Source organism: Tasmannia lanceolata, unplaced genomic scaffold (assembly GCF_043159265.1).
Source record: "Tasmannia lanceolata isolate RefF3 unplaced genomic scaffold, GAP_Taslan_0.1 ptg000019l, whole genome shotgun sequence".
Classification (NCBI taxonomy): domain Eukaryota; kingdom Viridiplantae; phylum Streptophyta; class Magnoliopsida; order Canellales; family Winteraceae; genus Tasmannia; species Tasmannia lanceolata.
Window position 1 is genome coordinate 19,690,377 of NW_027518696.1, and position 27,390 is coordinate 19,717,766.

Below are 27,390 nucleotides of genomic sequence, written 5' to 3' on the forward strand. Positions count from 1 at the left end.
GCAGATATTCCTTTCCAATCAGCATTTGAGTTTCTAAAACATGTCCCATGCCTGTGTCATTGCATACTCTGTAATGTTGACCACAGGCTAAAAACTGCCAAGGATGCACAGAAAAAGTAAGTTTTGCATAAAGAAACACTGCATATTTTAGTAATTTTTCATAAGACAGGGCATTTTGAATTTTTAAGGTTTCAAAACCAAATCCAAAGAGCATCCAAACAAGATATTTTGAAATTTAGATTCGAAACCCAAATCTTTACTGTCATCACAACGCAAATTTTTTTTTTTTTTTTTGAAAGATGACACATTTTATTGATATTAAAATAGCAGTTGGGACAAGGAGTCGCTTCCTGAATTACAAGATATGATTAAGAACCAGACCGGGCATACCCAAAACCTGTAACAAAACATCGAAATAAGCAGTTACATATAGTTACATGTATTTTCCTTCCCTTCTTCCTGCCAGTGACAACCTATCTTTTAAAACTCCAAATACGACCTTCTGCTTCCTGAAACCTCTCTTTAACGCAGTCCCTATTAAGTCAGATAACATAACAACCCAGATTTTGAAGCTCTAAAGTTATCACCACACCCCAGGAAATAAAGTAGCAAATTAGGAGTATCTAGATTAAGTCTAGTTGAAGCGAAAGACATAGTCTCTCAAGCCAAAACCTTTGGATCTGCAGTTCCTCTGGATATAGATCGAATACATTCTCTTTGCTATGTAAACCATGACCCTCATCCCTCTATAATAAAAAAAACTATAACCATTCTCCCCAAATCTCCCCCGTACTTACACATCTAACAAATCTACTGGGTAACTTTGAAAAAACTCTTCTCAACCAACTATGCCATGACACTGAGGCAGTCTCCCCTAAATGACAAAAATTCTAAATTCCTGAACTCATACCAAGCTATTGTGAAAGACCTAATTTGGAAAGGGAACTCATTACTTGTCAAGAACCCCTTCCCCAGTCTTCTTTTCAGCCTCTTTCTCTCTTTCCTTTTTTTCTTCCAAATCTCTTGCCTTCATAGCCAAGAACATTTCTTTAGTCACCCCCAAATCCTCCTTATATCCAATCCCAAAGACGCCCCCCATTGATAACAAATCATCAAACTCTTCCGAGAACGACCCTCGATCCTCGGATTTCCCTAAAGTATCTACCACCATTTTACCCTTACCTTTAGTGTCCACGATAGGCCCCAAACGCTCCCCAACTAGCTAACTTACTTCCAACCCTAGCAGGGGCGGAGCTAGGAATTTACACTTGGGGGGGCTGGACTAATTTACACTTACTTGCAATGGTCAATTTTTTTTTTTTTTTTTTCGCGGGGGGGGGGGGGGGAGTTGGGCATGGCCACTAAACTATTTTAGCATGCATGTACATCCATACATTATAAAAGGGATTTTCCAAGTCATTGGGGGGCCATGGCCCCTCTCATGCTATATGTGCCTCCGCCCCTGAACCCTAACGAGTCCTGAAAAACAATGGGCTCATCAACCGGGTCGGCCTGCTCCTGGCCCCTGATTACACCTCTTTTCCTCCTCCCAGCGACGTCTACGGGATCACCTTTCCTTATCTAAAATTTAACTACAGATGGGGAGTTCGAGGAGGGGCACATGCAATTCCTTATCATTTGTCTTCTCAGATGGACTATGGCAGTTACCCGCACTGCCTCTGGAGTCATTCCTTAACTGAGCCCATCACGTTTTTAGCGGGATCAAAGAAACCTCACATGGAGTGGGTAATTCCTTCCTCGCCAGTTTTTCATTATAACTCAGGTCTTTCAGGAGGTCTAAATCTTTAGCTTCGAATGTAAAATCCTGAACATTCCTTGTGTTACTAATCTGGTTCACTTCCTCCCCTAACATAGCTGGATCTAGAAAGTTATCGAAGTCTCGAAGAAACTGTTGTGAATCGAATACGAGTTTTTTCTTCCTATAATCCTCTTTCCTAAAGATGCCTCTGAGTCTTCTATTAAAAACAGAAAGGCCGCCTCTAGTAGCTTGCAACCGTGCCTCCGGATTAGTACCTCTACACGGTATATTACCTTGACCAATATGTAGACACGCTTCTCCTTGATATTTTTACTCTCCTTATAAAATCTGCTTTTTATTTTTATAGCTTTCTTCTTTTTTGCCGACTTCAGTGTACAACTGTCAGCAAGGTCTTTTCGAAGAGTCTCACCCTTCTCGCCACTTGCTGCTACATTTAATGATTTTAGCATCGCCCCTTTTCCAGGCTGACTCCACTTCCCACTTACAGCAACAATTCTGCTCTTTGACAATCTAGGCGGATTGTTGTCTATTGAAACAGGCGAGGAGCTGGACAATTCAAAATTCAAAGAGGGACGCACAAACGGCTCCTTGTCACTATCATTACCCTCGGGATTAACATCTGCCACCTTTTCCGGTGGGACGACTATCACCGACGACGCCTTGTCGGAAGCCTGCATATAGGGGTGGCAAAATTGGCTGAACTGAACCGAAAATTCGGTTTCGATTTGGTAAAACCAAACCGATTCAAATTTTGGTTCAGTTCGGTTTGGGGCTCAAACCGAACCAAACCAAACTGGTGCCCCCGATTTCCAATGAATATGAGTAAGGGGTGGCGAAATTGGCCGAAACCAAACTGAAACCGAACTAAAAATTCGGTTTCGGTTTGGTTAAACCAAACTGATTCAAAAGCCGAGTTATCTTTACTACTTAATTCCCCCACTACCAACGACAGGTTGTTAATACTATCCTTAGAGATCACCTTAACTCCTACTGAATAAATGATGGAATCTAGTCTTAAGTTGATAAAGGGGGGGATAGTTTTCCAAAGGGGGTGTCATGACCAGAGCCGAGGCAAAAGCCATGCAGTGGTTATGGTTGCCATAAAGGTGGGTCTGGATCACCTAGTCCAACGCCAAGGATCTCCATAGTTGACGTGGACCATGCATGAAGGGAGATATCATAGAATCTGATCTTTATTGTTCTAGCACCCGTGTTATATGCTGGGAACCAAGGCTGAGGAGAAGAGAGGTAGCCCCCTAGGGCATCACCTCCACATCTGAGAATAGAAGTGGCCTGGGATTCCGATTCAAAGCAAAATAAGATGTCCACTAAGTTGATGGAAAAAGGTTTTTGCAGGTCAGGGAGACCCCAACATCCTCTAGCCCACTCCCAAACATCTTTCAATAGCCAGGATCCAGACTTCAAGCTCCCAACGAGGCAACTCTTGAGATTCTTTTTCCTTTCCTCCACCAGGCTAACTGTGCTCTCAAGAGCCGGGAGATCGTCATGAACAGAAATTTGAGGGGGACCATCTTTTGGTCTTCAAACCAGAGATGGAGCTAGCTTACTCTTAGGTCCTGAGGATTTCCTAAAGACATTGCGTGAGCCAAAAATTTTATAATGGCACTTCGAGCACATCCAATTGCTGTCATTCGATGGCACACGTCGATTAAACTCAAAAGCTCTACGGCCAGGACTTTTCTGGCCCCAAATTCCAATCTTCTCACTCTAGTATACCTATCATCAATGCTCCCCAAAGATCCAAAGTGGGATCTGGGGGGAACCCATTGGGGTCTGACAAGATTGTCTTCTTGCCCAAACAAGCTTAAAGACCACCGGCAACAAATATTGAAAATCCCCAGGGATTCAAACACTTCCAACGCATGTTAACCGGATTCAATAAAATTTAAGAAATGCCCCGCTAAACGGTCAAGACTAAGACTGCAAGTGCAAGTGAGGGAATCCGGCGGGAAACCAGAGAGAATTCGGCAGCTTCTGAAAACATCCGTAATGGTCATCTAGCTTCGAGCTAACCTTCATGCTTCGTGTTCTGAAAACAGGTATGTCAACCCGGGCCTTTTTTTTTGTTCCGAGGAGGGTGGCTGGGGTAATTGGCATCTCTAATTAAATATTTGGATGTTGAGAAAAGTAAGTGCTTAGCCAGACACCAGAGAAGAGCATTTTTGGATTGATTTTTCTTAGAAATCTTCTCGACAAAATTATGGCTCTCTTTTGTGACTACTAAAAACTAAATTCTACTCAGGGCACTCCTCTCGCATCAAAGCTTGTGATTCTGATTCCTTGGCATTTTGGATTCTAAAATAGATTATTTTCTGCTTTTTACTCTTCCTTCTTCAACCACTCCCAATTCCTTCTCTTTTTTTTTTCGAATCATCACAATGCTAATTATAAATCTGTGAATTTTAAAATTTTGGATTTCAAATCCATGGATTTTTTAATAACAAATCCACATCCAAATCCAAATATATAGGCTATCCAAATGTGCCCTTAGTTTAGTTTAGCTTTATTTGTAGATGAAACATTGAGTGGCAAGCATTGAAAAAAAAAACATGGAATCCTAATTTACATTTTTTTTAGTAGGTAAGCTGGGATTGAACTTCTGACCACATGGTTGAAGAACTGACCAATTGGAGGTAGATGCTCAATCCCAATCCTGACTTACCTAGTAGTGTGAGAGAGATAGATGTGAGCCGTGGGAAGAGAGAATATGACGAGATGGAAAACAGGAAAAATAAAAGTATTATTCCAAACAAAGATTTTTATCTGATTAATGTTTAGAGGTATCCAAAGGAGGCTCTTAAGCCCGAGTTTGGCAAAAGTCTATTTAAAGCGTTTTCAAATGATCATGCATTGTCTGATGAGTTGATTGTCAAGGACTATAATTTCGGCCTCGCATCGAGTTTTTTGGACATAATTTAGGGAAGGAGGGTGATTGATATCAGCACCTTGTTTGACATTCCATCCCTTTATGTTTGTTTTGTTTTTGTCTTTTTAATTTGGTTTTTCAAAGGGACCGAGGGTCATTTTTTTCACCCTTTGCTATGCCAGAAGCACACTATGCTGGAAGAACAAAAGGGGGGAAGAGAAAGAAGCTGAGTGAAAGAGAAGAAGGGAAGGGGAAGTCGGGGCAATGAGATAAAAACAGATAAAAAGGGATGAAAATTTGAGAGGAGGAGAAAAACACGAAGAACAGGGTGCAGACAAAAGAAAGAAATTATATGGTGCCCGAGCATGAAAAGTCCAGTGTTGTTGGCCCAGCCCAGTTTTTTTTGTTGGCCCAGCCCAGTTTCCAAGAGGCTGGGGATAGTACTTCTGTTGATATGGCCCGAGCATGAAGTCCAGTGTTGTTGGCAGTACTGCCCTTGATATTTGATCCGGCCCAGCCCAGTTTTCAAGAGTCTGGGTGGTAACTTCATGCTCCGGCACCATATATAAAAAAAATGATGGAGAGAGAGATCTTTTATTGTACTATTTTTATTGGGATTTGGTATACAATTTTGCAAGAGAGAACGCCACCTGAGATGAATTAAGAGAGAGAGAGATGGTACTTCTTTGCATCATGTGAGAGCAGCCATCATATGAATTAAATGAATAACACAAAATTTGCTACAAGTTATTCTTCTCTCCGAAAAAGGCCTAATATGGGCTAGGGCAGCACCCCTTTATGGGAATTTTCTTAACCCTTGCAAAAATGGGCTGAAAGGAGACACCTCCATTTACCATTTTAAATGCACTTCACCATTTTGCGTGAATTGCCCACCCCCCTGCGCGTCATATCTCTTTCTAAAATGTTTTTTTTTTTAAGGAAAATGATATGGAGACCTAGAGTAGGACCTAAAACGGGACCTGCAATGAGAATATGCCATGTGTTAAAAAAAATTTACTTTTTGATGATTTCCCAAAATTTAAGGGATTGCTCACGTCACAAGTGATGTTGTGGCGTGAAACAATTTGTCTGGTCCCCTTTTAGGTCCTACTCACTCTCAGTTTCCCTAGCATCACTCTTTTTTTAATTCAAGGACAGAAACTTGATGGTGGAATTGCCCAATTTAAGGAGTGGAAATATCAGGTCCCTTTGTCACCATGTCCAATTTGTCTTGATTGATTTTTTTAGAGTGCTTCTACGGAGACCACCCCGCAGCAGTCTCTAACCAACAAAAGCACACTGAGAGTTAAACTGATAAACTGCACTGTAATCATATTCATGAATTTGTTTTTGTTTGTTTAATCAACTAACTTGTGCCCAAAAACTAAAAAGAAAAAATCCACTAATTTGGCAAGAACAAAAGAACCCCACAACATAACAATCCCTCCCCACCCAACCCCCACTACAATTTTCCAAGACTAGGCAACAGGCTTGTAAAGCTTTTGAACCATCTTCCGGTATTCTGCACAAAAGGGAAATACATTTTCAATCACAGACAATGGAGATAGGTAATGGTAATGTAAATTGACTGCTGTTTTGATATTTTACATTCTATCACTATAACATACCTTCTTGATTGCTCCAAAGAGCTGCTGCTTGAGGGTTTAAAGGAGAGGCATTGTTTGGTTCTGAAATGAACACCAAAAATGAACAAAGAAATTGAACATATTAGCAAAAGTTTGTTAGTTTCTATATACATAAAAAAAAGGAATTTTTTTTTTCTTTTTTATTGTATTACCTCCCAAGAGACTCTGAATGGAAAGCAGCACACTTCTCACATCATAAGCAGATGACCATTTATCCTGAAATTTCAAAAACAAAAGATGGTGTTTCTCTTTTCAAACTTGATCTATAAAAAGAAAGAAAAGATAAACATATGTGTTGTTTTGTAGATGACCAAAGCAAAAACCATGTTTGTAGAGGAAAAGAAAACAAGTAAATAAGAAGTGAGAAAGAGATGGGTATTTTTACCTGAAGAATATCCAAGCAAATGTTGCCATAGAGATCAACATTGGGATGGAAGCACATGGTCTCGAATTTCACCTTTGGAGGCTTGAATGGATAATCAATGGGAAATGAAAGGGAGAGCTTGTAGACCATTCCTTCATAAGCTGTATCATTGCTTCCATTGATTGTCCCTTTCCAACAAAAGATGTTATCTCCTTCAGGAAAAGCAGACACTCCAGGATCCCCTGACATCTGAAAAAATAACATGAAAGAAAATTTTATAACTAAATAAAGATTTATCTCAGAATAGAGGATTATAAAGGGTTTTGACAAGAAATTTAGGCATGATTCTTACCATTAAGCCCATTAGTTCTGATTGTAGCCTGTTTCCATCATAGATTAGATGAACAGAAAAGAAAAGTCCATCAGAAATAAGAATAATTGAACAAAATAAACTGAAATATGAAAAAGTCAAATCAATGTGCGAATTTGGAAAGTAGAAAACCCTAAAACATCCACCCCATTGGAAAAATGGAAATACCAACCTCACTTGAAACCCTAATTTGATATTTCAATTCGTAGAAGCACAATAAAATGAAATAGAGGGATCTTTGTTGAAAAAAACCCTAAAGAAAATCAGATGGAAAAAGCCCAAATAATGAGAAGAACCAAAATCCCTAACATATTCTAATTAAAAAGAAACAGAATCCGATGGAGAAAAGCCCAAATAACGAGAAGGACCAAAATCCCTAAAGAACCATATTCTTAACTAAAAAGAAAGAGAAACCCATATAACGAACCCATTGAAAGAGAGCATGAATGCACGGATTGAACAAAAAAAAGAAAAGGACAGAAATCTAACGCTAAAGAACCCAAAAGAAATGAAAGAAAAGCAATTAACAAGATCAACATCCAAAAAAACAAAGAGCTCTCAATTCACAGATTCAAATATGCAAAAGAACCTAAAAGAAAAGAAATAGAAAAGCAATTAACAAGATCAACATCCAAAACAAAGAGCTCCATTCAGGGATCCAAAATAAAAGAAGAAAAGAAACCCTCTCTAGATACCCCTTCTAGGCTTCAATCACCAAAAAGGCTATACAAAGAACCTATCTAAAGAAGAAAACAAAAAAACCCATTTCAAAGAAACAACCTAAGAAGAAAAACCCAGAAAAGAAGAATACCCAGATCATAAAATCAGAGAACAAAGGCAAAAACATAAGAAAAGAATACATACCTTTTGAGAACAGCTTGACTTTCGACGCTCTTTGCCACAGGGAGAGGCTGTTTGGTGGTTGAGGCTGGAGTAGCAGCCATCACAGTTGTGTTGTTTTGGGTGTTGGTTTCCATATTTTTCTTATGATTCAGATAGAGAGATATCTGAAAATAAAGGATCTCTGAGAATTTAGAACACAAAAGATCTCTTAGAAGAAGATCTTATAAGAAGGATAGAACCAGAGAGAGAGAGAGAGAGAGAGAGAGAGAAAAAGAGAATGGGGCGCAAGAAGGACGGAAAGAGAGGAGGAGAGAAAGAGAATGGAAAATTGTGGGGGTGTGAGGGTTTGTTTTAAATGACTTTTAGAAATAAGATAAAGCAACGGATCGATTTATCAACGGTTTGAAATATTTGAACGTTGGATTGCACGGTGTAGCTTGATTTTGAATTCCATAACGGCTAGTTGAGGCTTATAATAATGAGATGCCTTTTGAATTGTTAGATTTTTGTCTTTTTGTTCCACAAAAGAAGAGTTATTAGTGGCCGGGCGTGCATGCATGCGAAGGCCCAAAATACAGGGGGGTCCACTTCGTTTGAGTGATCCAAACCATTTATTTGATGGACCTCTTGACATAGATGGTGTGCTTAAAAAAATTTCTCCATAAGATCATCCTAACCCTCCGATTAATCAAGGTTTATATATTGTGCGGTCCATTTTATGCCGTGGCAAATCAGAGGGTTAGGATGATCTATGGAAAAGATTTTTTGGGCATACCCTATCTATGTCAAGGCCCATCAAATGAATGGTTTGGATCACCCAAACAATGTGGACCCTACTTTTTTTTTCTCAGGTAGGGGTTGTTAAATTTAAAAAAAATCGCACTTCACCTAAACCAATCACCGGCTGGCTCGTGGTCACTTGGTTGCACTTCAAAAATTTAGCCTGAAATAAGAGTGTTTTAGTCATTTCAAATTTTCGATTGAGCCCAAATTTTGCTTGGCGTTTGGTGCATCCTGTCTGTACACATGTCAAGAAATAAGAATCCTTTTTTTAACAAGGAACAATTACCAATGGGGGACAAACATTAGGCAAAATTATCAACAGACCCATGCTTTTCAAAAATTATCAACGAGGGACAATAGAGGTCTTGTCAGTAGTAAAAGCTAGAAGAAAATGCCCTTTGGCATTTAGAACACGTTTTGACCTTGTTTTTTTTCTTTTTCCCTCTTCTTTTACTTTTCCATTATCACCTTTTTTATTTTTTACCCTACTAGTCATCTTCCTCCCTGTTCAACCACCATTGTTGTTGGCAAATCTTGAAAACTTGAATGTTGAGTTCTTACCATCTATCTCTTTGTATTTAGGTTTTGTATTTCTTTTTTTTAGGATTTTGCACTATTTTTCATTCCTCTATTTCTGATTTATCTTGTTTAGGGTTTAAGCGATTTGTGTTTTAGGGTGAGTTCTGGAGATAATGCATGGATGGCTTCACTCACTTTTTTGGAAGACAAGTGGTTGTATAAGAAAAAGTTGATGTAACACATGAATGGATGGCTACACATTTTTTTATTTACTTAAATTTTTTTTTGTAATACACAAATTGGGATGTAATACATGAAGCACATTTAATGAAAACAAATTCAATTTCTTTTGTTATTTCTATCATGAGCAGAATTGTAATGCCATTAGAAGAGTTGCTATAGGCAGGGGGTTTTGTAGCAGAAGTGGTCTATCAACTCTCTGGAAGGGGGTTAGTAACTCTCAAAAGTAGGGTTATCAATTTTAGAATGGGCTGATCAAGTGCTTGAAAATTGGCCGAGGGTACTGGAGTTTTGGAAGGGGGTTTTCAAGTCTCTATGATTGGGGTTATCTAGTATAAAAAATGGGGTTGCCAATTTTCGAATGGGGTGATCAAGTCCCTGAAAATTGGCCAAGGATACTAGAGTTTTGGAAGGGGGTTTTCAAGTCTCTGGGATTGGGGTTATCTAGTATCAAAAATGAGGTTACCAATTTCTGAATGGGCTTATCAAGTCCGAGGGTACTGGAGTTTTGGAAGGGGGTTTTCAAGTCTCTGGGATTGGGGTTATCAAGTATCAAAATTGGGTTACCAATTTCCGAATGGGCTTATCAAGTCCCTAAAAATTGGTGGACGGTACTAGAATTTTGGAAGGGGGTTACCAATTTACAAATGGGCTTATTAAGTCCCTTAAAATTGCCCAAGGGTACTGGAGTTTTGGAAGGGGTTTTCAAGTCTCTGGGGTTGGGGTTATCCAGTATCAAAATGGGGTTACCAAATTCCGAATGGGCTTAACAAGTCCCTTACGAACACGTTTTTACTTCCTGTTTTTTTTCACTCGTTCATTTTCACATTTTTTTCTTTCTAGCCTACGATTCATCTTCCTCATCCTCCATTGAAAGGGAGAAGGAGAAATGCAAAACACTAAAACAAGTGAAAAACAAAACCTAGATATTGAGAGATAGATGAGAATGACCTCACGTTTCAAATTTTCGAGTTTTCCCTCCTCCAATGGTGGCTAAATGATGAAGAAGATGATTGGTAAGGTAAAAAAACAAAGTTGAAAATGAAAAAGTAAAAAAAAAAGAGGGAAAGAAGAGAGAAGAGGGAAAAGTGGAAAAGCAAAACATGTTGTTTAAGAAAAGGGCATTTTCGTCCAGCTTTTAATGACAAGACTTCTTTTGTCCCTCGTTGATAATTTCTGAAAAGCGTGGGTCCTATTGATAATTCCACCGAACTTTGTCCCCCATTGGTAATTGACCCTTTTAACAAAGCAGATTCTCATTTTGCTAGCAGTTGTCTTTAATTTAATTAAATTTCTTTTAGGAAGATGTCAGGTATTTGTTATTGGAAAAATTGCCAATGGGGGACATCAAAATACGAGAATTGCCAACGGGGACACACTTTTGAAAAATTGTTAAAGAGGGTTGATAACCCCCTTTTGAGAATTTGATAACCCCATTTAGAGGGTTGAACCCCCTTTTATAGACTTGATAACCCCCATTTCGTCCCTCTCTAGCAATTTTTCAAAAGTATGTCCCCGATTGGCAATTCTCGTATTTTGATGTCCCCCATTGGAAAATTTTCCTTTGCTATTGAGTGACTGGGCAAAAAGTAATTTTCACTATCAATTCTATTATTCTAACAATCAATTATAAGACCCCATACAGACATATATACAATCAAGACCATTTATCCTACTGAATACAAGTGGCGATGGTCCCGATCACCAATGAAAATTAAGGTGATTAATATATAGCTCTCTTTCTTTTTCTTTTTTTTTTTACAGTGGAAACATGTTGGAAATACTGTTGTGGAGATGGGAAAATTTGAGAAGAAAATAGATGCTTCAAGGCGTGATGTCTCTTTCCTTAAGACAATTTTTGCCCCCACCAGTTGTGTGCAAAGGGGATCCGCGAATTGCCTCCAAGATACAATGAAGCCTTCTAGGAATATCCTACAAATGTTTGATGACGCTTTGCACAAGCGGAATCAAACCCAAAACACCTTTCAAGAACTTCAAGCCTTAGAGAAAATCACTAAAAATGTTTCTGCATAAAACAGTCTTTAGTGCACTGTTTTATGAACAAATTAACTTGAAAACAAGAGAGTGAGAGATTGCTATAGAGAAAGAGAAAGTGCAGCAATAATTGTCTTCTATCTTGAAAAACTCATATTGAAAAGACAGATTTTTGTTATTTTTATAGAGCATTAGATGTCTATTCATTAAGGAACACAACCCTTCAAGACATTTCTTGGATTTGTTTGAATAATGACCATTTGATCACATCTTTTTGTGATTTAATTGTTTTGGATCATCCACAAAGTGTCCCTTGTGTTTCAAAAACATCCATGACTGTTGGGAAGCAAAAGACATGAAGAAATGTTGAAAAACGGAAGTGAAAAGTCATGTCTATTTTATCCCAACGGATAGTTTTTCGAACATTCGCGGTCGCCCGGCGCCCGCTGAAATGCTTCTGTTCTTTTCTTTTTTTTCTCGATCCAAAGAACCGCGGTCAACCGGGCTACCCACGGTCACCCGCCCATACCTATCTGGAAATTGTCTATGTTTCCAGAAACCAATCTGCGGTCGCCCGAGAACCCCCGGTCGACTGGCCCTGGCTGAAATTTGTTTTTATATTTAAAATATAACTTGTGAAAATCATTTTTAATTTCCAATAACATTTTGAAAATCCCTAACAAAACATACTATATATATATATATATATGAGGAAAATGATTGTGAGCTTGAAGCTCATATAACTTATATGAGCTTGAGGGCCCAAACACATGGGTCCCACATTTTTTGTGGTGATCCAAACCATTCATTTACAAGGCCCCATCATAGATAGGGTGTGTACCAAAAATCAGCTCCATTGGATCATCCTAACAACTCCAAAAGCGAAGGGCAAAAATGGGCAGATTTGTGGCAAACGGTGTCTGTCCATTTTGCCCTCCACTTTTGGATGGGTTAGGATGATCCTATGGAGCTGATTTTTTGTACACACCCTATCTATATAAGGGCCTTTCAAATGAATGTTTTGGATCATCCTAACAATGTGGGCTCACATGTGTTTGGGCCCTCAAACTCATATAAGCTATATGAGCTTCAAGCTCACAATCATTTTCCTATATATATATATATATATATATATATATATATATATATATATATATATATATATATATAAAATAATATGGTAATCGAGAATGGAACCGAACAAATAGCTTCTTCGCATGTTAACAACAACTTCCTCCAGTTTTTTTTGTTTTTTTTTTTTCTCAAAATGAAAAAACTACCCCTCTTTCCTCCTTTTTTTCTTCTTTCTCAATATGGCAAAACTACCCCTCCCTCTGTGATGGGGCATGATCATCAAAAGATAATGACTAAAACGTCTATAGCACAACCTTTGATAGCGATCAAACCCAGGCAGGCCTCAACGATCAAACAAGCTCCCCGCTGCTGGTAAAATTTGATATTAAACACATGCTCTGTAAATTTGATGGTTCGATTCAATCTCCCCCAATATAATGCTTCAACTCAAGTTTTTTCTCTCCCTTGCCTTCTCTTTAGCCTCCCTTTTGAGAGGTTTTCTCAGCTAGGATGTCACCACTGTTCATCAAATTCTACATTCTACATGGCCTAATGACGTTTTCCTACTTGACCTGAATATGAGATATTTTAGTCATCGTCTTTGATAAATTCATTAAGATGTCAACATGGGTGTCTACATTGTCGACACCGGACCGGTAGATATAGGGCTGCAACTCGAGCCGGGTTTTACCCGACCCGACCCGAAAATAGCCTAGGTTGGGTTCAGGTTTCATGGGTTTCGGGTCGAGCCGGGTTGAGCATTCAAAAGCCCGCATGAATCTCGGGTCGAGCCGGGTTTGAAGGGGCCTGACCCGAGTTATATAAGTTATAGTATGTACATTTTTTTCTATTGTTAGTTAAAAGTTAAAAGTAAAAACCCACGCACCCACTGTTATTGTATTTGAGTGTAATTTCCGCTTCTATGAGTTGAGTTGATTCAAGTGTTTGATTCAGCATTGTTTGATTGTAATTACAACATTGTTTGATTACAGCATTGTTTGATTCAAGTGTAATGTGAGTGTAATTACATCATTGTTTGATTCAAGTGTACTGTGAGTGTAATTTCTACTTCTATGAGTTGAGTTGCCTTGCCAAACAAGAATTTTCTTTAAAAATTTGCATCAACGTGAAAAAACCCGACCCGACCAGACCCGAGATTTATCATGGGTAGGGCTGGGTTTGGGAATCGTGGGTTTTCCGAAAAAAAACCCGACGCGACCCGAGATATTTCTCGGGTAGGGTTGGGTTCTCCAAAACCCGACCCGCCCAACCCGAGTTGCAGCCCTAGGTAGATAGCCGTGCAAAATCTTAAGATAACTAAGAAACAAGCTAATGTGAAGATTATTGGGAGTTGCCTTGTTTTTCATTTTTCTCTCCTAATTCAACTAAGATTCTAGTTAGAGAATGGTTTGGCAGCAAAATTGAGTTAGGTGCACACAATAAGAATAGAATAGAAAGAAGGCCTCGACGATCAAACTAGATGAGGGAGCATTGAAGGTCTATAAACAAGCTCTACCGTGCCTAAAATTTGATATTAAACACAGACCTGCCTGAAAATTTATGGGCTATCTTCTCCAGTATCTTTGAAAGAAATAAATAAAGAGGTGAACCTTTTTTTTCCCCTTTTATTTTTTCTTCATCCACAACTCACTGTTGAGAGATTTCCTAAGCCTTGACAAGGAAATCTCTATCCGATGCGGTCATAAGCTCATTCATGTTAGGGCCCCTCTATTGTTTCTTAGCGTAAAACGAAGAGAGAATCCACAAGAACATGCATTATAATAAGAAGGGCTCTTGTATCATGGATTTGCATATTCTCCAAGAAAACATTACCTCCTGCCTACTGGGCCACTTATTTGAGGATCAAGCCATTTTACTTTATTAGGCTTTGGTATTAATGAGCCGTATATCAGAATCTAGGGTTATTGGATGATCCTAACCCTTCAATTTGCAGTTGAGAATACAGAACGCCGGGCTAGAATCATTGGATAGGAACGGATTTTGATGCATGGCAAAGGCCTAAAACAGAGAGTGTAGTGAGAACTGGAGGTAAGTGAGGGTGGACAAAAGGAAGTTGGAATATGTTTTACTAAAGCACATGAATTTGGTTTTTCCTTGCAGCATATTTTTACATTGTTTTTCTACAACTTTCTTCAACGGGTAGATAGAGAGTAGAGAGCACTACATCTGGATTGAGTAGAAGCAACTATAGTTTTCTAGCGGGGCTGTTGGATGATGCGGCGGGGGCTGAACTTGGGGCTCACGCATTGAACAGCCTTCTCCCTGTACTTTGCACCTTCCACCGGAGATTTCACGCCACCCTTAGGGGATTTTAAGCTCAGGTTCTTAATGAGTGTCTCTGCCTCTATTTCCAATCCTGCTATCAAACAAAATAAATAATCATGAATTTCACACTTAATTAATGACCTTTGATTATGAAATTGTTTTTAATGATCTATGATAAAAAGTTCCATGTGATAATAAACTCGCTCTACTTCACGCGGCATGGTAACCAAAGGCCCAGCGCAGGCATACCAGAGTTCCTTATACAAAATATCTCAAGAGGAACCTAAAATATGGAATGATCAGATAATTTAGGACCAGCGCACGCATGCCAGAGTTGCTGGCATTTGATAATTTTTCATCTAAATCTAGAGAACTATAAAATTCAACCACCCTTAACCGAAAATAGGGAGTTGTACCTACATATCCCTAATCTGTAAAATATATGCCGATTTGTCATTGCTAACGTCAGTAACAGATAATTTTTCAGAGCTGTTCACGGCTAATTTCAAAGCTAATTTTTCAGAACTGAAAATAGGGGAGTTATATCCCACTTGCATACCTGATCGTGGTTTCTCTTTCGATTCTTCATTTTTTGCAGGTTCAGTGGTAAACTCAAACTGATTTTGGAATTCTTCATCAATGCCAAGATCGAACGACTCAGGCAGCAAATTTGCAATGTCATCTTCAACATCCTCGTTGCCTTCGAAATTTTCTTGTTCCTGGTTCTCATGGACCCAGTAGTCACGGAACCATGTTGAAGTCTTCACAAGCTCCCACCATTCTGGTGAGAAATCCTCTACTTGCCGGAAAGCTTGTGGAATAAAGAGAGGGGCATCTGGATTCAGCGTAGATCTTCTTCCCGAAACTACTGCCATGGCACTTTTTCAATCTCCCGATCTATTATTAGTACTTAACCTGATATTACAAATTAAATGCCAAGTGTGAAAAACAGAGAACAACAAGAAAATTGGGTAGGTAGGTCTTCTACTTTTACATCAGACACAATTAGAGGGCAGTTAGCGAGCAATAAAGAGACAATGTAACTGTAAAGAAGAAAAGAGTGTGTAAATTTTTGATATCGGGCGCTAAGCTAAATCAGGAGAATGAAGGTTTTAAATTTTTTTTTGAGCAGAATATGATAAAAATTTAAGATCAGGAGTTGCTGCAGAGACCATGATAATAATACAATCACACCATTGGGAAAGAAGGGGGAATGGTGCTTTCTACTCAACCAACATAAAATAAGTTAACGCAATATGAGAAATACCATTATATTAAAAAATTTAAACTCATAACAGGTGCCAACAATTCCTAACAAGTTAACAACAACACAACTTATGGGAAGAAAAAGAATACAACTAGAGGGATTGTAGATTACCACTCACTCGATATAATGTATAATACTCTCAGTTACTTTTTACCATTCCAAAAAAATAAAAAACTCTCAATCACTAAAAGCTAGAAAATATGAGTTCTTATATGGTGCCCGACAGTCAAGTACCTTGCTAGCAGTACCACCCTTGATAGTTGATCCAACAGCAGACCACTTTTTCAGAGTCTGCTGTTGGATCAAATATCAATGGCAGTACTTTTGAAGTACTGCTCACAAGGGACTTCAAGGTCGAGCACCATATAATTTCTCAGATAATATACAGGTACTTATTTCAAATGATGAAAATTTTTACTAATAGAGAACAGAAGGGGGAAACCACCATGACGAAGATGGTCAATACACATGTATTACTACCGAGATGGTCAATACACATGTATTACTACGAATCAACAAAAACCTCAAGAGGGGAGGAAGTCAAAGATGTATCTCTAATGGCTTCCGACCTAGCTAATCTATCAACATCACTATTTGCCAATCTCCTAACATGTTGAAAGATAACAGAAGAGCCCTCTATTTGATCTTGAAACTCGTCAAGCATGTGATCAGATCTCCACGGATGGGGGCAGCTCTCATCAAGAGAACGAACGGCATTGATGGAGTCTCCCTACATAATTACCTTGCTCAGGTCTCTGTTATCAGTAATCTTTATACCCGGAGTCATTTCCCCTTCATTTGAATCTGCAAATCCAATCAAACCCAAGAAGACCCACCTGGTTGAGCCACTCTCGTCTCTAAGGATGCCACCAACTCTTGATGGCCTTGAGTTGCCCAAGCTAGACTCATCAAAGGTAAGCTTCAAGTATCCTGTCCTAGGAGGGATCCACCCGAGGGAGGGAGAATCGTCAGGGTCGATGCTCATACATATCTCTCTCCAACCGTGCCACAGATTGTAAGATGAGACCAACCTAAAAGAAGGGAGGATCGTGATGCATGAAATGGTTAGGAGCGAACGCCTTTGTAAAATTAAACTGTGAGCTCTTTACCGAACCGTTAAAAACCCGAGCATTCCTTTCTTTCCATAGAGTCCAAATAGTGGCCAACAAAACGATGTTACAAAGGATCTTCCCTTTTTCTGCCAAGGAACATGAAACCAAAACTCCCATAGTTCGCCCATTCGAGCAGGAAAGACACATGCAAGGCCGAATCTCTTAAGACTCTGGGTCTATACTTCTCTGGCTGACTTCCAATGAAGAAACATCTGATCCACATACTCGTCGGCCTCAACATATAGAGAACACTGGTCGGTGATAAGCATATGACGGTTGCATAAGTCGCCCATAGTCAGGATCTTATCTAGAAATGTTGTCCAACAGAATGCATAAAACCCACGGAGGAGCAGGAATGTCCCATACTCTGGCCGGTTGCGAGATCACAAGACAAGGTGTGATCCGATAGTAAATTGATTTGACTGGGAAAAAAAATCCCGAAAGAGCACCGGATCCAAACCCTTTTGTCCTTGCTAGTCTTTTTTATGTGGTAGGAATCCCATCTCTCTAGTGATTTTACCGATTAGCCACTTCTCTATAAAAAAAAGTTGTCTACAATTTATCTTCCACCAGATTCTATCATCCATCCATTTGAAGTATTCTTTAACAAAGACTTCCTTATCCGAATGCTACCACAAAAATGGCCGGGAAACTGGGCATTGTCGTAAAATCACATGCTGGGTGTTCAATATATACAAATTTCTTCTTGATGTTAGTGATTCCAATTGACTTTATTGGCCTCTTTATGATCTGCCAGAAGACAGCGAGTATGGGTAGAAGTTCTAAGTCATAAGAAATGCATATCGTAGTAGAATTATTTGGATGCACATTCAATGTAATTAAATTTCTCCTCAATGTTTGTGGCTTCAACTTAATTGGTCTTTTTGGGCGTGTTCAGCTAGAGTATTTCTTTCAGATGTAGCGATCCCCTATTCTCTGGTTTGTTGGCAGGACAAGGGAAGGGAAGGAGGAGGGCGGAGAGGAAATAAGAAAGGATTGTGAAATCTCAGTCGTTAAGGTGAGACATCAATATGGCAAGAGAAAAAGGAAAACCGGTGGTTGCCATATTTGGAGGGAGGTTCCCATTACAACCTTCTAATTTTGTTTGAAGGAGTGAGAGCGAGGGGTGGATGATACAGTGATCCTCCATCCCTCCAGGAATAGGTATCTCCCTACCGAACACGCCTTTTAGGTCTCAATTCCTCCTTAAAATGTAGGTATCTCCCTACCAAACACGTCTTTTATGTATGGATCCCTTCCCTAAAATTTAGCTATCACCCTACCAAACACGCCTTTTATGTCTGAATCCCTTCCCTTAAATGGTCAGAATTTAGGTAGGTATCCCTTACATCGTCTGTATCTCAATTCTGAATCACATGATCAATGGATTTATTTGATATGATTCAATCCAAAACTCTCATTTTCCACAAACTCAATTGTATGCATTTTGATTAGTAGGGTGTGTGAATCTCTCGCAATATCATCATTGGCTGTTGGTGTTTCAGACATCATCAATAAACACTCAATCCTCTGCATAATTGAAAATTCTTCAAAAAAATCACGAATTTGTTATCCTTGTTTTAAATTTTAAAAATCCCAATTATTATAAAAACACAAATTTGGCAAATAATTCATCAATTTCTCTTTAATTATTTGTAAATCTCACAAAAAAATCAATTTTTTAACTCGAATTCCCATTACACACACACACACACACACACACACACACTTTAATGACCTCAATTCCCGCGTTTAAATCCTATAGAGATTTCCAATTACACATAGGGTCGCTATGAAAAAACTAAAAAAAAAACTAAAGCAAATCCTATTACATAGTATTAAAGTTTATGATATCTCCTCAAAATAACCTTGCTAGGGACCATTTCCGACAAACACAAACTAGAAATAAAACTCATAGGATGACGACATTGTCATTATCAAAATCCAATCGCTCATTCACATCCTATGGTGGTTTTATGTTAGCTCGTTTATGAACGCTCCATTGTTCTAATTTTCATTATCAACACTCGTGGATAGTATCGGGGTCAGTATAAACTGAGCAAAATTCATTTAGCTGACTCAATAATAAGAATGCATTAATGAATTTATATTATAAAAAAATTACATAAGAATACCAAGAAGGCACGCAAAAACAAACCGGTAAATTAATGTATCAAAAAATGATAGGAATAAAGGCTAAATTTGTGAGCATAGTAAGAAAAAGGTTCATGGTGTGGAATCAATAATGAAGGTCATCTAAAAATGAATCTAAAACATAGAAAACGACAGAATGGGCAGAGTCGGTTCAGTTTCTTGGATTTTCAAATTATCTTTCCCACCTTTTACACTTTAGCTATCTTTCAAGCTTTTTCGTGTATTGACTCTTTGATCACATATCGTCCTTCTTTCTGTACATTGGCTATCTTTCAAGCTTTTTCGTACTTCAGAACATAACATCTTATTCAACTTTTAGAAATATATTTTGCGGATTTAATAAAGACGAGCAACATGATTTCAAAAATTCATCAAGAAGTTGATACGTAGAAGTAGAACGATTCATAATACTAAGAACATTAATATCTCTATTATTAAAGAGTATTATTATTAATATCACTATTAAAGAGTACTATCACTTGCCTTGCTAGTGAAAAACGTTTTATTTTTTTAGTATCCGAAGGTGGGTGGCACGACCGTTCTCCTTTCCCTTCTTCTCCCTCTCTTCTCTTTCTTTTTCTCTCCCTCTTTCTCTCTGCCTTCTGTTTTCCTTTCTTCTTCATTTTCTCTTCATAACAGCTCTATTTATAAGTGTGCATAGTAGTAACCCATGACTAGTACGAGCATAGTAATGCATAGTATTGCATAAAATTATAATATATTTTTTTATTAAAAGTCATAACAAATTTGTTGGTGATTTATTAAAGTAGTTGAGAGTGGTTGATGGTGGTTAATAAATGAATAGTAAAAACACTAAAATAAATCAAATAGTAAAGGCTTATGAATAATACAACAACGATTAATATTATTTTATATTATTTTTATTATTATTTTATTCGAACGAATTTTGTCTATTGTTATTGTAATATTAAAAACCGAAGTGGGTGATTTATTACTATCAAACGGTTTCGTCGGTAATTTATAACAATCATATTTAAATTCAATGATTTTAGTCGGTGACAGATGAAAATTTATGATTGAGGTTGTGGGGTAAGTCCCGCTGGCAATGGAACCTGCTTCTAGTGAGACCCGTTGCGGTGAGACCCGCTTGTGGGCCCTACCTATGAATAATACTTGGTGTGTCCCACTGTAAATAGTGAATATGAATAGTAAAATTTGAATAGTATCTGACAATGGTAAATGTAAATAGTAAATAATATGTGTGAATAGTACATTTGAATAGTATTTTTACATACTAATCGTGAATAGTGTTATTGTGTAGTAATCTTGAATAGTGTTTTTGAATAACTGTCATCTTTTTACCCTACTCTACTCTATTTGTTGCAATTTTTACCTTTGGTGGGACCGGATATTACATTCTATCTCCCTTAAAAGGAATTTTGTCCTCGAAATTCGACTCCCTAAATTCCTTTAAATGTTTTATGAAGGATTTTATATGTGGTATATATTGAGTTAAGTACAACCTATCTACCCTATCTTATGACATATCCATACAATGAACTAGTTTTCTTAAAAAGCATTAACTCCCATTCCAATGTGGGATCTTACCATCCACTCCCCTTGGGGTCGTTAAAGTTGGTATCACCACCTTCATCCCGCAGTGCGATGTACCAGCAAGGGTTCAAGATTACTATGCAATAACACTATTCACAATTACTATGCAAAAATATTATTCAAATCTACTATTCACATATGTTATTTACTATTTACATTTACTATTATCATATACTATTCAAATTTATTATTCATATTTACTACACAATAGGACCCATCATGTATTATTCACAGGCAGGGCCCACAAGCGGGTCTCACCGACAACGTGTCTCACCCTACAACCACCACAATAAAATTTTCATCTGTCACTGACTAAAACCATTGGATTTAAATATGGTTGTAATAAATCACCGACGAAAACTTTTTAATATTAAAATGACAACCGACAAAATTCGTTCAAATAAAATAATAATAAAAATATTCAAATCTACTATTCACATATGCTATTTACTATTTACATTTACTATTATCAAATACTATTCAAATTTATTATTTATATTTACTACACAGTGGTACCCACCACGTATTATTCACAGGCAGGGCCCACAAGCGGGTCCCACCGCCAACGGGTCCCACCCTACAACCACCACCATAAAATTTTCATTTGTCACCGACTAAAACCATTGGATTTAAATATTGCTGTAATAAATCACCGACGAAAACGTTTGATCGTAATAAATCACCTAACTTTTTAATATTAAAATAACAATCGACAAAATTCGTTCAAATAAAATAATAATAAAAATAATATAAGATAATATTAATCGTTCTTGTACTATTTATAAGTCTTTACTATTCATTTATTTTAGTGCCTTTACTATTCATTTATTCACCATCATCAACCACTCTCAACTACTTAAATAAATCACTGACAACTACTTTAAGAAATCACCAATGAATTTATTACGACTCTTACTAAAAATATATATTCAAACAGTATGCATTACTATGCGGGTATTATACATAAGTTACTATGCACACCTATAAATAGAGCTGCCATGAAGAGAAAATGAAGAATAAAGAGAAAAAAGAAGGGAAGAGAGAAAGTGATAGGATGAGAGAGAAAAAAGAAGTAGAAGGAGAGAGAGAGAAGAGAATGGTTGTTCCACCCACCTTCGGATCTCCAAAATTAAAAGATTTTTCACTAGCAAGGCAAATGATAGTTGACTCTTTAATAATAGTGATATTAATATTTTTTCTATGCTTTAGATTCGTTTTTAGATGACCTCCATTATTGACTCACAACATGAACCTTTCTCTTACCATGCTCACATATTTAGCCGTTATTCCTATCATTCTTTTGATACATTTGTGTACCAGCTTATTTTTGCGTACATTCTTGGTATTGATTATGTATCTCTTTTATAATATAAATTCATTAATGCATTCATATTATTGAGTCAGCTAAATGAATTTACTCAGTTTATACCGACTCTGATACTATCCACAGGTGTTGATAACAATGGAGCGTTTATAAACGAGCAATCATAAAACCACCATAGGATGGGAATGAGCGATCAAATTTTGGGAATGATAATGTCGTCATCCTATGGGTTTTATTTCTAGTTTGTGTTCTTGGTACAAAAAACATGTTTTTCCAATTTTTTTCCAAACTCTCCAAATTTTGCCTCGTTGAGTTACTCTTATGCTCCTGACTTTTGTGGGTAGTCTTAATTAAGAGAATCTAGAAAATATGGTCCCCCATAAATGCCATTATTAGTTAGGAAGCACGGGTACTCTCCCGGGGCTCCCGCACCCATACCCGACACGTATGGGGTGCGAGTACGTCCTGGTACACTCCAGGTACGTCTTGCGTACGTACCCCATCTTAAAAAGAAAAAAAAAACCAATTTTGGTTGTTAGGTGCGTTTAGGGTGTGCACTCACGCGTACCCGACATGTCCTGCTTCTTCCTGATGCTTCTCTTTCCTCTCTTGTACTCAGTATTTACATGTAAACCATTTATTGTCTATTTACTTAAGATTTACATGTAAATAACCAAATATCCCCCATTTGGATTTATTAAAAATAGTTTCAAGACCCAAATCTAAAAGGAAAAAAAAGTCAACTCTCATGTTCTAGTACAAAATTCGAAGAAAAAGGTCGGGTCAAAATTTTAACTTTCTTAACTTCCAAGCGGTGGGGTATTTTTCAAATTTTAAAAATTCATAAAATCTATCATATCAAAACATTATTAAATCCCAAAAGTCCGGTATAAAAAATCTCATAATTTGGTCTCTAAAACTATTCATTTTGTCAAAACATGATGTATTGATACCTCATGTTGTGAAATATGGAACTTAATCACTTATGAAATAAAGATTAATATTAGAATTTTTCATTTTGGTGATGTTATTGTTATTTGATTGCTTTCCAATTTTTTTTTAAAATTTTTATAAATATATAATAAATATATTATTATATTCGGAGTACCCAAACGTACCCGCACCCGGTTTTTTTAGCAAATCACGTACCCACGTACCCGTGTCGTGTCGTACCCGCACCTATGCTTCATAAATTATTAGTACCATTCAAAAAATAGAAAATAAAAATAGGTGCCCTAGTTAGTATAGTAAGTTCTCGATTGTTCTTTAAACAAAGTATAAATGTTATGTAGAATTATATGCCACATTATGGCTTTATATAATGTTCTTTAAAGCATTTTTTGGATACCACCAAAATTGGCCCTTTGCAAATAAGATTATTTAATTTAATGTCACTTGCAAATGGTACATTAAGGCCTCTTTAGAAGCCCGAAACTATATCAGTTTTTTTTTAAACATTATAAGCATTATTTGCAAATAGTCAAATTTAACTTCCACACCATTTTCATAAAATTCTACTTCCACAGTTTGGTTGACATAGTTATATTTCTTGCTATATTGAATTCTAATTCCACAGTTTGGTTGACATAGTTATATTTCTTGTTATATTGAATTCTACTCTTGGTTTCCAGCTATATGGAGGCGGGTAGTTAATCAACCAAAATAAAAAGATATAAGCCAATATATGACAATCATTATAAGAAATAATCTGATGCGTTATCGCAGGTGCCAACAATTCTCAACAAAAATACAACTTACGGAATAAAAGATGATAGAATCTGTGCGATAGCCTAGCTTATCACTTACAATAGATAATATACGTAGTACTTTCAATCAACAAACCCATTTAGAAAGTTCAAGATGCCGAGAAGAAATAATTATTGTTATAAAAATACTCAGCTGCATGTTCAATACATCGTCACAACCTGTGGGTAGACTCCTAACAAGTGATTTAAAATGTTCAATACATCATCACAACCTGAAGGGTAGACTCCTAAAAAGTGATTTAAAATGCGGATGCGTGTAAAAATGCGGCCAAATCAAACCCTAGTCTACTCGGCACGACACAGTCAAGTACTCAGTTGATGTGACTGAGTGCTCGGTTGACGCGGTCATAATGCAGGAAAGTCAAAGGAGTATCGAATGATTTTATAGAGTAAAACATGAAAGCGGACAAGAATGCAGCCAAGATAAAAAAAAAGGAGTCCACAATGACACAGGGGGTTTTAAAACTTAGCTCCTAATATTTTAGGTGAACACTTTTTTTAAAGATATTTAGAGCTCATGTAATTTTCATATCAATCTCCATATTTTTTCATTCATTAAGTCTTTTAATAACGAAATAAACCCAAGGTTAATTTTATGGGAACAATCTTGTGCGTTAACATTGAAACCCCAGTCTCAGGAATCGGGTTCGGCGCTCGTGCTAATCAATCCACAATTCCAGACTATCCATCCATCCACTTACCTAAACTTTCAAAAAGTAGCCCTAATCCCCGATAGATCTAAACATACTTCTGCGATCTAGGGCTCTGACCTTTCTCTTTACTAAGAAATGAAGATCCCAAAGTACTCTATGCTTACATAGATAATACCACCGTCCAAACCCTAGATCCGGAAAAAAAAAAATTCTATATAACCAATTGAAACCAAAAAGATACGGATCGGAGGGTTTTCCATCAAATAAAGACAAAAGAGTTATAAAATACAAGGATCTAAAAAGCAAAACTCGTTTTTTCTAATCTTTAGAAGCTTAACGATCTTCCTTTTGATTATTCAGAAGAGCTTCAAATCTTCAAGATCAGAGCTTCGAATGAACACATTAACATAGATATGGCCTTCAAATCCGAAAGATCAAATATAGATCTACGAGATCTAATCTTTCCTAATAGAAAAAGGAAAAAAATCATCCGAATCGGAACAAAAACCTAGAGATTACAAATTTAATCCTTTTTTTTTTACCTTTTATAATTCGGAAGAGCTTCAAATCTTCAAGATCAGAGCTTCAAATGAAAACAATAACATAGATCTGACCTTCAAATCCGAAAAACCGAATATAGATCTATGAAATCCAATCTCTCCAAATCAGAATTCAATAGAAAAAGAACAAAAAATCATCCGAACAGATTAAACACGTCCAGAATCAGAAATTTCCAACAGATCTGCAAGCAAATAAAGTTTTCTGTTTCGTTTTACCTTTACGAGATCGAAAAATCTCCTCAAATCTATACGAAGAAAAAATCCTCCCCGTCAAATGCGCGTTTGCTTAAGACGCGGGGATATGCCTTTATTTATAGGCTGAGATGCCGGGTTCGCGGAACCTACTGGTTCGGATACCGAGCCTACAGGTTCGGAGTACCGAAGCTGTTGGCTCGGAGTCAGGTTGAGAGAGTAAGCCGGTCGTCAAACCGAGTATATGCTGATAAATTCGCTCCCCCTGTAAGATAATTCTTAATTCGCACCCCTGATAACGTGATTTGGCTTAAAAAAGCGTTAAAGTCTGCCGATTCACGTTATAAGGGTGCGAATTATCCTACAGGGGGTGCGAATTTATCTTCTTCCAAAGGCGGTAAGTATTGCTATGGGTTATCCGATGCGACCCCACTGTTTGGGATCGGATCTGAACCGTTGATTTAGTGGGCCTTATGGTGGATCGATCAAATTATTAAAAATCCTAGTAAGTTAACCTTGAAATGGATTTCATTTTCTTGCGTGTTTGCTATGCTATTTTATTTTTGGGCGATGATTTTTTCGCCCTCTTTAAGATGATTCACCCCCCTCTTTCACATGATTTTGACGTCAAATGGCCTTAAAAAGTCTGCCCACAATTCACGTTATTTTCAGTGCTTGCTGCCATTTTATTTTTGGGAGATGATTTTTTCGCCCCCTTTAAGATGATGCGCCCCATTTTAAAGTGATTTTGATTTTTATCGTCAAAAAATCTTAGAAGTCTGCCCTCAATTCACGTTACAAGGGGGCGCATTATCTTACAGTGGGGTGGGGGGGAGATCACTCCCTCTTTTTCTGCAGGATTCTGCTAAGCAGACGGAGAGTGGAACAACCGTACAAATACGTACATGCCACATGGCATGAGAGTTGGTCTTCTTCGTTTAAAGGAAAAAAGCCAAAAAATCAGGACCCAAGATTACTAACGTGTGAGGAGGCCATTTGTTCGGTTCACCTCTAGGTCTCCGTATCAAACATTCAAAATTGGGATTTGCTAGGGACTTTCACATAAAAGCATTTCGCACACTTTTGAGCAGATTTTCTCTTATTCATTTAATTCAGGTGGCTGCTCTCTCATGCAACAGCCAACCGCGAATGCCTTTCTACGAAATTCCTTAGCAAAATACCTTTAAATTTTGGTAACCAAAAATTGATGATATATTTCTATTTTGTTGAAACAAAATTGGTCTCAGAAGTTCATTTTTCTTTAGAAAATAAAATTTCAATGAAAATTCAATAACATCGGTTTGTATATAGGGAATTTTTTTTCAGAATTTTCCATGATTAATGAATTTTCTTGTGTTTTGTAAACTCTTTTTTTTTGTTTTTTCCATTACGCTCTGTTTCTTACGAAAAACAGGCATAACATATATTTTATACTCATTTTTAAGGGGCAAATGAGCATAAATTTTGTTTTACGCCCATTTTACATCGAAAGAAATGGCAGGCATGAATTTATTTTCTATGGAAATATTAGTTTATCTCCATTGGTAGGGGGGTGAGAGAGGGAGAGAATCGGGAGTGCTTGAGTGAGGAGAGGATGGGAATTGGCCGTGATAAAGGGAAAAACGTTTTTTTTTTTCTTATTTTTCAGCCACTTTACAATTTATAATCTTTACAATTTAAAACCTAGATTTTATAAGCTAAGATTTGGATTTTATTAGCTAAATCCTGGATTGTACATTTTCACTATTGTAAAATCCAGGTTTTGGCTTAGAAGATACAAGTTTTAGCTTATAAAGTCATGATTTTACAATCCTGGATTATAAAATCCATGTATCCAAATGGCCAATTTTTTGGAACATTTTTCAGTGAAAATATGTTTTCCATAGTTTTCTTGACTGAAAAATTTGTTCTATTTCTTTTTTCTTTTTTTAAGAGGTTTTTTTTTTTTTTTTTTGGTAACGAAGAGTGTCCCCACCTCCTTCGGGGAATCGGGGGTAGGA

The 27,390-nt window shown here is 37.3% G+C and overlaps 2 protein-coding genes across 4 annotated transcripts; both read right to left on the reverse strand.

The window, feature by feature from the left end:
• Positions 1-5,973: 5,973 nt before the first annotated feature.
• On the reverse strand, positions 5,974-8,203 carry LOC143852915 (ubiquitin-conjugating enzyme E2 19-like). Its single transcript, XM_077362568.1, has 6 exons — positions 7,912-8,203; positions 7,030-7,057; positions 6,699-6,926; positions 6,466-6,529; positions 6,296-6,355; positions 5,974-6,189 (listed from the first exon to the last, which is right to left on the reverse strand). The coding sequence occupies exons 1-6, from the start codon at positions 8,022-8,024 to the stop codon at positions 6,146-6,148; spliced, it is 537 nt and encodes a 178-aa protein (XP_077218683.1). The 5' UTR covers positions 8,025-8,203; the 3' UTR covers positions 5,974-6,145.
• Positions 8,204-14,561: 6,358 nt separating this feature from the next.
• On the reverse strand, positions 14,562-25,570 carry LOC143852574 (protein EARLY RESPONSIVE TO DEHYDRATION 15-like). 3 transcript variants are annotated; one of them, XM_077362013.1, is made up of 4 exons: positions 25,415-25,474; positions 25,181-25,280; positions 15,347-15,702; positions 14,562-14,881 (listed from the first exon to the last, which is right to left on the reverse strand). In XM_077362013.1, exons 3-4 carry the CDS (start codon positions 15,660-15,662, stop codon positions 14,718-14,720), a joined length of 480 nt encoding a protein of 159 aa, XP_077218128.1. In that variant the 5' UTR covers positions 15,663-15,702; positions 25,181-25,280; positions 25,415-25,474; the 3' UTR covers positions 14,562-14,717. The 3 variants fall into 3 exon arrangements, with proteins under 3 accessions (XP_077218128.1, XP_077218129.1, XP_077218127.1); XM_077362014.1 differs by lacking the exon at positions 25,181-25,280 and having other exon boundaries at positions 14,562-14,878; positions 25,415-25,570; XM_077362012.1 differs by lacking the exon at positions 25,181-25,280 and having other exon boundaries at positions 25,415-25,570.
• Positions 25,571-27,390: the final 1,820 nt, after the last annotated feature.

Bases quoted from the DNA above. Each gene is read 5' to 3' on its own strand.
- LOC143852574 (XM_077362012.1), bottom strand. From the start codon at position 15,662: ATGGCAGTAGTTTCGGGAAGAAGATCTACGCTGAATCCAGATGCCCCT. The intron at 14,882-15,346 runs GTATGCAAGTGG...TTTGTTTGATAG, and splicing joins GAAAGAGAAACCACGATCAG to CAGGATTGGAAATAGAGGCA.
- LOC143852915 (XM_077362568.1), bottom strand. From the start codon at position 8,024: ATGGAAACCAACACCCAAAACAACACAACTGTGATGGCTGCTACTCCA. The intron at 7,058-7,911 runs GTATGTATTCTT...TGATGGAAACAG, and splicing joins AGTCAAGCTGTTCTCAAAAG to GCTACAATCAGAACTAATGG. The intron at 6,530-6,698 runs GTAAAAATACCC...TTGAAATTTCAG, and splicing joins TTTGCTTGGATATTCTTCAG to GATAAATGGTCATCTGCTTA.